Raw genomic sequence first — 10791 nt, forward strand, 5'->3', positions numbered from 1 at the left:
GTCTTGGTGCTCGGTGCTGGTGGAGCTGAGCCTGTGGACCAGCTGGCTGAGGGGACTCCTGTCTTTGCTCTCCTCTTGGCACTGCAGGGCTTTGTAGTGGTAGGAGTTGGGGTCGCTGGCTTTGAGGTGTTGGTAGAATTTTATTGCTCTTTTTTGGATCCGAATTAAAAGGGGAAATTGGCCTAATTCAGCTCTGCATCCATTATTGGGGGTGTTCCTATGGACTTTGAGAAAGCTTTTGCAAATCTCGGTATGCAGGCTTTCGATCGGGTGTTTGTCCCATTTCTCAAAGTCTTGAGTTACAAGAGGACCCCACACTTCACTTCCATATAGTATAATAGGTTCAATTACCGATTTAAATATTTTCATCCAGACTCTAACAGGGATATCAATGCATGAGGATTTTTTAATGGACCAGAAAGCTCTTCTGCCCTTGTCTCGCAGATCGTTAATGGCCAGATTGAAATTTCCTGTGGCTGTAATGTTTAATCCGAGGTATGTGTAGCTGTGTGTGTGTTGTATGTCTGTAGAGTCCAGGAGGAACCTGTGTTGGTCTTTCTGACACTTGGGTCGTTTCTGGAAGACCATGACTCTGGTTTTGTCCAGGTTAATGGTCAGGGCCCAGGTCTGACAGAACTTTTGCAGATGATCTAATTGCTTTTGTAAAGCCTCCTTAGATGGAGCGAGCAGGATTAGATCATCTGCAAAGAGTAGACACTTGACTTCAGTGTCAGAGAGGGTGAGACCAGGGATGTCTGACTCTACCAGGGATTTGGCCAAATCATCAATATAAATATTGAAGAGGGTGGGGCTGAGACTGCAGCCCTGCTTCACCCCTCTACTTTGGGGGAAGAAGTCGGTTTCCATGATTCCAATTTTTACAGCGCATTGATTATTTATGTACATTGTCTTGATTATGTCATAGGTTTTTCCCCCAATACCTTTTTCTAGTAGTTTCAGAAACAGACCATGATGCCAAATTGAGTCGAATGCTTTCTTGAAATCTACAAAACAAGAGAAGATTTTGTTTTTGTTGTGGTGGACGTGTTTCTGGATGAGGGTGTGGAGGGTGTAGATGTGGTCAGTGGTTCTGTGTTGTGGAGTGAATCCAATCTGACTCTTGCTCAGGACATTATGTTCACTGAGGAAGTGTCTCTGTCTCTCTGTCTAACCTGTGTGTCTTTGTGTCTCTGTCTTACCTCTGTCTCTGTCTAACCTCTGTGTCTCTGTCTCTATCTAACCCGTGTCTCTGTCTAACATCTGTCTTTGCGTCTCTGCCTAACCTGTGTCTTTGTGTCTCTGTCCAACCTGTGTGTCTTTGTGTCTCTGTCTAACCTCTGTGTCTCTGTCTAACCCGTGTCTCTGTCTAACCTGTGTCTCTATCTAACCTGTGTCTCTGTCTAACCTCTGTGTCTCTGTCTCTATCTAACCCGTGTCTCTGTCTAACCCCTGTGTCTCTGTCTCTGTCTAACCTCTGTGTCTCTGTCTAACCTGTGTCTCTATCTAACCTGTGTCTCTGTGTCTCTGTCCACAGTCCTGGGGAAGATGAGGAGTGCTGTAGGAAGTGCTCAGCTTCTGATGTCCCAGAAGTTCCAGCAGTTCAGGGAGCTGTGCGAGGAGAACCTGGTGAGTGTGAAACATCTTCACCTTTATATTCATGCAATCTTTTTTTTTCCTGTTTGCTCTCGTTCTTGTCGCATCACATACCTGTTTCCTCACCACCATTACTTGTCTTCTCTGGATCCTCAGGATGTATCTGTCAGTTTGTGGCCCTTTCATATGAAACAAATACCATACTGTTTAAACCGTACTGTTAAAACACATTTATTTATTTGATCCTCATTAGCTGCTGACTTCACAGCAGCTACTCCTCCTGGGGTCTTACCAAAACCCTCAACGGTTGCATAATGTCAAACCAGAGCTGCAGGTATTTAATATAACATTTATCAAAAATATAAAAGTACTTGTATATAAAATGTATCACAATGTGTAATTATGTGGATTTCTTTTTTTTAAACTACATTTTACAGATTTGTACTAAATTAGAGGTGAGCCAGTGGGCGGAGCCTGTGTCTTTATAAAGAAGGACTTGTGGTTTAACTGGAGGAACTCACATGCAACCTTGGAATCATCTTTGACATCAGCAGGACCACCTTCTTCTTCTTTCACCTTAAAGGGATAGTTGAGCTTTTTTGAATTGGGGTTGTATGAGCTACAGATGCCCATTAAAGGAGAATTCCGGCCAACTATCCCTTTAACCGGCCAGTCTGCAGGTATTTCTTATTATAAGAGGCAGTACAGCGCTACACCTACGACATGTGGTCGACCCGTTATTGTCTGGGCTGTTAGTGAACGAGGGCAGGTCTGTTCCGTTTACCTCTTCCACTCCTCCTCCGCCCACTTTCCCTCCGCTCTCCAACTGGCCTCCGTGTAACGTATTACCAAGGGCTGAAGGCGAGTGAGCCCATCACTCACTATCCATTTGCTGCTTTACTATTGGTTACATTCTCATTTTCAGAAAATATAAAGCAATATTGAGTCAACAATCAAAAACTTCAGCTTGTTGTATTATTATTAACATGATAATAGTTTCGTCAAAGGAGCAGGTCTGATCTCTTTCCTCTGAAGACAGACGACACGTTTCCTCAGGCTGCTCTCTCACAGATGATTGGATTCTGTTTCTGTAAACGCTGCAGGACTGAGTTTCCCTCTGTTGCTCTGGAGCCTCCACATATGATGTTATAAAACCTCTCCAGCTGTCTGAAGGTGGTAAAACACTGAGCAGTAATAAGAACGATTTGAGCCTCTCTAACACAAGACGTGCCTTGCCATGCTGTATCACCGTTTTCATCTTTGCAGCAGATTTTTATTTAATTTATTTTGCTGCGCTGCAAATAAACCTGTTGTCTAAATATCACTTTCTTTTTTTTCTCCTCACTGGATCTGATGCATGAAACTTCTCCTCCTGTCACAGAACCCCAACGCCCACCCCCGCCCCGTGGCCTCAGACCTGGCCGGGTTTTGGGACATGCTGCAGCTGTCGATCGAGAACATAAGCCTGAAGTTCGACGAGCTCCACCAGCTCAGAGCCAACAACTGGAGACCCCTGGACCCCCCTGAGAGAAAGGTACACACACATCAGCTGCAGGTGCTGCAGCACCAGGCCACCCAAGGGGCAACACCAGCTTTAAAGGGATAGTTCACCCAAAATTCAAATTTCACTCATTATGTACTCACCCACATGTCAACTAAGGGCTGGGAGAAGACAAGACATTACATACGAGCAGCATGGAGGTATTTGGACGTTTTTTGGTGTGTCTTTTTGTTACGAAGACAGTTGGTATCCATTTGCAACCGTTATATGGACATGCACTGCTACGCCGAGACCCCCTGTAACTCAGAGAAGCCACGGATAACTCTGAAACTTCTCCCAGCCCTTAGTCTACATGAGGGTGAGTAGATAATGAGTGAAATTTCAATTTTGGGTGAACTATCCCTTTAATCTGAGCCGCTATAGTTCCTTCACGCCAAGGACAACATGAACCAGACTCATCAATCTGTCTGTAAAGGCTGATAAAACCCAATCAGGGAGCAGCTGTGGGTGTCTACACTGTCAGTTTCCCTACCTCCAGACAAAAACACAACCCCATGGAGTTTTCAAAATAAAACAGGTCAGCAGAGTTTAGGAAAGGTGAGGTGAGCAGAGGTAGGAATGCTGCAGAAGATATGATTTTTTAAAAAGCCAAATGTAGTGGTGTGGATGGAGCCTAAAGCTGAACAATCTGAGCACACGGTTTACAAAGCAGGATCACCGGTAGAACTAGAGCTGCAGTGAACGGCCTCTTTCAACTGATCTTTAAAGCTGTTCAGAAAAGAAAAATGAATTTGATAGATGAATGATTACACTAATGTTAAGACCCATAATGGGATCAGACGATGTAGCCCAAACTTTGTGCAAAATTCAATTTTCGAGTAAATCCGGGGTGAAAGTAGGGTTGTTGTTTTTTTCACATTGGATAATACAGGTGCGTGAATTATGCATCACGTTGCTCACGATTCATCAGCCAATGATATCAGGATCCGTCATCCGTCAATCAAATGTCTGAAAAAACCAGGAAGCTTTAGTAGTAGCAGATCCCTGCGGTCCATCACTTAGCCTAGCTAGCTAAGTTATCAAGCTATAACGTAGCAAGCCTACTAGCTAACAGTTAGCTAAACACGCTCGCACACACAATCACACACACACACACACACACCGAGCTGGACAACATTCAATCAAATTCCTTGGAAGCACTGTGTGTCCTGCCCACTCGATAACGCCCAATCAAATTTGTTTTCCTTACTCATGGAAACTCAGCAGAAAGGTCATAGCGAAACTTTGTTTATCTTCCTACGTCGTTCCTCCAGGCACTCCCTCCACTTTGGTTGCCTTTGACCTAAGTGGAGTGTTTTTCGAGTTGGAGATGATTGATGTGGAACAACAAATAACAATAACAAATGCCTTTATCGCAAATGGTAATTTGGAAACAAAGTAGAAGATATTTGTGGAGATGGTCTGTACGACCACTGAACAACTCCGCTACCAACACTTTAAAAATGGCAGCATTGCACGAAGGGGAAACCGGGAAAAGCTAAATGCCACTACAGAATGTGGTCTTCGGGTTCCTCATCTGGGCAATCTGGTTCATATTCCCTGAGAGGCCCATGTAAACAGTGAGTTCCTCTTCACATTAATCTGATGACATAATAATCTCATGTCTGAACAAGGGCCCTTTAACCCGTTATCCAGCAAGTAACCACATTCAGTAACTAATAAAGTAAGTTATTTAGATTTAAGCTAAGTACTTAGGTTTAAGTATTTTTTATTTATCAATAACTGTTCCTTTAATTTTATCCATGTGTTTTAAAAATGTTTTATATATATATATGAAGAGTTCTTTTCCAAAACGCTATAAATCCATTTTAATAGTTTTCCAGAAAATGACATTTTTTACCTAGACCCACCCATTTTGTTAATATTCAATTTATCCTGTTAAAATGATTGTTGGCTCAGTCTGGACATGTTGAACAATGATTATTAAATCAAACAACAATATTGTTGATTAAAAACTCAAAGTTTATTTTATTTTTTCTCAAAACGCTATAAATCCACATTTAAAAAAACAAAAATTGATGGTTTCTGTCTTGAAAAACCAACCAACATGACATGAGAACATCACTGAGGTGCTGCGTGTCTCTCTCTCTCTGTGTGTGTGTGTGTGTGTGTGTGTGTGTGTGTGTGTGTGTGTGTGTGCGTGCGCGCACGTCGGGGGGAGGGAGGGGGGCGGTAATGATGTCTGTCTCTTTACATGTTAAACAAAGAGAACTATGGACTATGAAAGTTTTAATGGTCAAAATACAGACGCTATCATGATGTGAGCACATGTTGCTGTAAACAAAACGACGTCTTTGCTGTAAAAAAAAAAAAAAAAAATCGATTGTTGATTCGGAGGACACGCGGCGTTACAGGCGGGGGCGGGGCTCGTACGGTATGCGGGGGCTGTGGGGGTATACTTAACGGCACAGTGTCCACCACATAAACAGATACAGTAATTAACACAGAACCCAGAAACTACTGAATGAATGACTGAAAACAGACCTGGGTTCAGAGCACCGCCATGTTGGACTGCATGGAGCGCTGCTCATAGAATTCTGAGGAGAGGGAGGAGATGTCGCGTTTTGGCTAAAAATAGATTTGGCGCTTATCGCGGTTTGGAGGGAAACTGCATCTTGCGGTGCCTTTTAAACAGGGAAATGTAGCGATTTGACGTGATACGTTGATGGAGCAGTGTAATAGGCTCAGTACACAGCAAAATGGCGTGACAAACTCATTTTTTTTAAATTTGGCGTTTATCGCGTTTTGGAAAAGAGCTCTTCATATATATACACATATTATTACAAGGGCCCTTTAACCCTTTATCCAGCAAGTAACCACATTCAGTAACTAATAAAGTAAGTTTTTTAGATTTAAGCTAAGTACTTAGGTTTAAGTATTTTTTATTTATCAATAACTGTTCCTTTAACTTTATACATGTGTTTTAAAACATGCTTTATACACACATTTTACCCTTGAAGGGTGAAGAACCATATGATAACTTAATTGATTTGCAGCAGGAAAAATAATAATAAAAGGAGTTAAAGTAAAAGTCTGCTCTAATATCCTCCAATAATGATCCAAATATGTGTCAAAGGTTAATGTCACTCAGTCTCTCTACATACAGCATGTGAGCTCGTATTATTTTATTTAACCTTTATGCAAGCAATTAAGAACAATTTATTTCATTTGTATTAATGAAACATTGATCTCAGTCTCGTGCTGTCCCTCATTACTGTACATGTCCTCTGTTGGCTCTCTAATCATTTAGAGCAGAATCAGTGAGTGCATCAGAGTGTCGGCTGCTGTCACTCTCACAGTGCCCACGTCTGCAGACCAGCCACTTAGAACATAGCTGCAGATAGACTGAGTGAGGCCATGCTGTAATCACAGAGACACACACTGTAATCACTGCCAGCTCCTCAGCCTGATGCAGGTGGATGACGCCAGTTGATGACATCTCCCCGCTTCCCTGCGTTTCTTTGTATCTCTGTGTTGTTGATAGATTATGACCACACACACACACACTCTTAAGACTCTACCTAGACTTTATTACACAGTATGACAAGTATGTTGCTGTCAGTATGCATGGGCTTTCATGGTCTGTGTACATTCAGACATTTTTCGAAACAATTGAAGATTGAAAAAAAGTAATATTTATTTCCAAATAGAGGTTAGAAAAACCATAGACAGCATTCAGCTATTTGCTCTGCTATTCAAATTTCCACTTAGGTGGACAATAAAGTTAATCAATTATATTCTATTCAGAGGAAAGAGAGTCATCAGAAACTCATTTCACCCATGTTTAAGACAGTAAATGCACACCTAAAGGGATATTTCAACATTTTGGCAAATTCACAGGAGTAGATTCATTACCTTTAATTGTTGACGCATGTTGCTTTTAGATCGGTGGGGGAGAGATGGAGGAGCATGTTATTTCCATGTTTCCCTCATCAAACGCCTCAAATACACAATCCAACAATTTCAAAACGCTGTGGTGGACAAGTTGTGACCTGCACATTCACCACAGAACGTTACGAGACGGAGTTGTTTTCAAGGAAAATGTGTAGCCGTAACTACATTTCAGACGTGTTACATAATTATACGTTACTATTTCATAGCATGGTGAATGTGCAGGTCACAACTTGTCCACAAGAGTGTTTTGGAGTTGTTGGATTGTGTATTTAGTTTGATGAGTGGAAATACCGTGCAGCTTGCGTCTCTGCCCTGCTGATCTAAAAACAGCTTGCACCGACAATTAAAGGTAATGAACCTACTCCTATGACTATAGGGATTATGGCAATAGGCGAATTTGCCAAAATGTTGAAATATCCATTTAAGATCCCCACTCTTTCAGCCAATCAAATGCTTGCATGCCTTACTCCAGAAACGATTCCACAAAGGGCCGTGATGTGGCTGCAGGTGTTCTTTCCAACTGAGCAGCAGAACACCAGACTTGACTCATTTAATCAACCGATTCAGACAGTTGATTGGTCAAACCATGTGCTCTTGGTGGAAACAAAAATCTGCAGCCACACGGCCGTTTGCGGAATAGTTTGGGACATGCCTGTCTTAGTCTGTTGTCGTTTGGGGAAGACACATCAGAGATATCTAATGACTTCAGTCAGGTTCTCTCATGCTGCGGTGTGCGTGTGTCTCTCAGGTGTCGTCTGCCTGCTCTGTTGCTCTCAGCAGCGTGTGTTGTGATTTTGCTTCGTTGTGAATACTGACTCTGACGGCTTCCTCATCTGCTCTCATTGTTGTCTTTTTTTCTTTCTTGTGCTTTTTTGTGTTGACAGTGAAGGCGCTTGCAAACAGCCATGCATCAGTCAGCATAACTGCAATGCCAACACCACAGGGCCTTGACACCTCTGGGCCGCCGTAGATCCATCAATCCTGTTTTTCCATCCATCCGTGTCCACGCTTCCCTCCCTTCCCCTTTCCTTACCTTATTTCCCTCCTTTCTTCCTTGCTTCCTTCCTCCTCTTCATCTGCCGGCTGCAGCCACTTCACCATGTGTGTTTTTTCTTTTTTGTTCTTTTTTGTTTGATGTGACGATAGGTGGACGCTCCTGGAGCTCACTGTTTACACACGACATAAGAAACACACTCACTGGCACAGCAACACACTAGAGTGAAGAGGCACATAAATCCACCAGCAGGGAAGAAATGGGTGTGATGAGTAAGTCTCACTATTTCACTGAGCAGACTGTGATGTCAGAGTCAGCAGGAAAGGTCAAATCAAAGCTGCTGCTTCACCAGGAAACAGAACAAGCTCCAGTCTACAGGTGCTTCACCTGTTCAACCTGGAAACACAGTTGAGGGAGGATGTTAAAGCTTTGTCATTTAAAAACACCAACAGCATTTCTGTAGCAATAATTCTAACAACACTGGAAAATATTAACATTTTCTGGCAGTTTCAGGTCCAATAAACGATTAAATCATTTAAATCTAATTTTATTTTGATATCTAGTGGTTTGAGGACCTGTAAATGGTGTGCTCACCTTGTTTAAGCATATATCTGGTTTGTTACAACATGGGTCTAATATTCATAGATTTGTCAGTTATAACAAGTGCAATTACCTCAGATTAGCCCAAATTTTCAAGTCAGAAATCCCAGGTCGTCCAGGTCTTCATGTCTTTAAGACACACCTGAGGACAGACCCCTGTGTCCTGTGGACTCAAAATCCTGATTGAACATATTTGAATCATCTACATTTGGACGTAGTTGGATATAAGATTCTTGATGGGCTAACACATCTGGATCAATACATGATGAAGAGCTCTATGGGAGACATGCACTGTGAAAATAAGAGCCAGTAAACCCAGTCTATCTCTTAACCTTCCTCTTGTGTTAGAGTCGCCACTGACCCGTTTTTCTTTTAGGTTTTAAATGCATAAAAGTACCACATAAATTAGTTTATTGCATCAAGACTTTTTGACTTTGTCAGGAACCTCTATTTAAACAAAATAAAACAAAAAAAAAAATGTTTCACAAAATTCTAAAATGCTCTGGTTAAAATTATGACATTTGTGTTGTTCCGGTCGGTTTTGACCTAGTTATAATGATAAGAACAATAATGAAAACTGAAATCATAGTGCAAAACCAACCTTTTCATGGATCAGGAAGCCTAACAACGTAACCAAGAGGTGATAAATAATTGTTTTTAGTGTGTTTTACAGCTGATTTAAGACTCAGGTCAGAATCGACTAACACAAGAGATGGAAGAAAGCTGACAAGAGGAAGGTTACATTGAAGTCAAGGGGTATACTGACAAAAAAGGCCCAGAGGCCCACACCAAAAAATATTAAAACTAACATTTCATGGATTAGGAAGCCTAAGAATGTAACCAAGAGATGAAAAACAAATTGGATGAAAACAATGTTTTTAGTGTGGTTTGCAGCTGATTTAAGACTCGGGTCAAAACTGACACTAACACAAGAGATGGTAGCAGAAAGCTAACACAAGACAAAGATTAAAAATATCTGCAGCACAGGGAGCTATGTCCATGTACAGTTAATGAAAGAATACAGATTGTGCCACAAGATAGACTTGCATGCAATTGAGTATGTGCATGCATCAGGGCAAAACAGAGTGGTGTCACACACAAACACTAATGTAGCTGTCCCCATGTAGATAGATCGTTGTACAGCCAGGGATAGTTTGTAAATCAGCACATGAAGAAACTCACCACATCAAACCAACAGCCAAAGCTGCATTAAAGACAGTGGGAAACACACACACACACACACACACACACACACACACACACACACACACACACACACACACACACACACACACACACACACACACACACACACACACACACACACACACACACGTCTGTGTCTTTCCTGAAATGTTCTGCCCCTCCCCTTCCTCCTCCTCCTCCTCCTCCCCCCTCCTCCTCCCACCAGGAGAGGCGGCTCCCACCTCCAGTGCCAAAAAAGCCACCCAAGGGCCCCCACCACCACCCGCCCCTGGCCAGGGACCGCTCCCTGGAGAGCTCGGAGAAGCAGCGGCAGGAGGCCAGGAAGCGCCTGATGGCTGCCAAGAGGGCCGCGTCGGTACGACAGAACTCAGCCACAGAGAGCGCCGACAGCATCGAGATCTACATCCCCGAGGCCCAGACCAGGCTATGAGGACACTGCCAGGGACACACACACGGGGGAGGGGGAGGGGGGGGGGGGGGGGGGGGGGGGGGGGGGGGCTGACACAAAGAACACACAGAACACACACACGTACACAGACAACAGCACACAAACACTAACATGTACGGTTGTCCACACCGAGGCATAGGGGTGTAACATCAACAGATGCACTGAGCTTCGATCTTTAATTGGTGAAGGTGGAACTTAATTTTTATTAATTGGTTTATTCAGACACGTGGTTGAAATAATATTTTATTTTGTCTGCATTTAAACTGAACTAACATTAGTGCACCAGCAGGCTCTTCTGCTGTCTTCTCTGGGTCCTGGTCTCTGTGTTATACAGGGGCAGCTGGTGCTTGAGGTTCTTGAAGATGTATCCTCAGAACTTCATGAAAGTCCAGCACTGGACTGGATGAAAAACACAGAGGTTCACCCCTCCACTGATACACTCAGTATATCTGTGTTACACCTCTATTAAGCTATGTGCATCTCTAAGACCCACAT

General features: G+C 42.8%; 1 protein-coding gene across 1 annotated transcript in view; it reads left to right on the plus strand.

Moving 5' to 3' along the window:
- The window catches only part of LOC311000982 (disks large-associated protein 1-like), a gene marked incomplete at both ends in the record, with an annotated part of 103135 nt that extends 92857 nt beyond the window's left edge, over positions 1 to 10278 (plus strand). Inside the window, 3 exons of the mRNA XM_083991915.1 lie at positions 1535 to 1626; positions 2975 to 3127; positions 10054 to 10278. Coding sequence (XP_083848041.1) covers positions 1535 to 1626; positions 2975 to 3127; positions 10054 to 10278 — 470 coding nt within the window. The remainder of the gene's footprint in view (positions 1 to 1534; positions 1627 to 2974; positions 3128 to 10053) is intronic.
- Positions 10279 to 10791: the final 513 nt, after the last annotated feature.

Source organism: Trachurus trachurus, assembly GCF_905171665.1.
Source record: "Trachurus trachurus genome assembly, chromosome: 17".
NCBI lineage: Eukaryota > Metazoa > Chordata > Actinopteri > Carangiformes > Carangidae > Trachurus > Trachurus trachurus.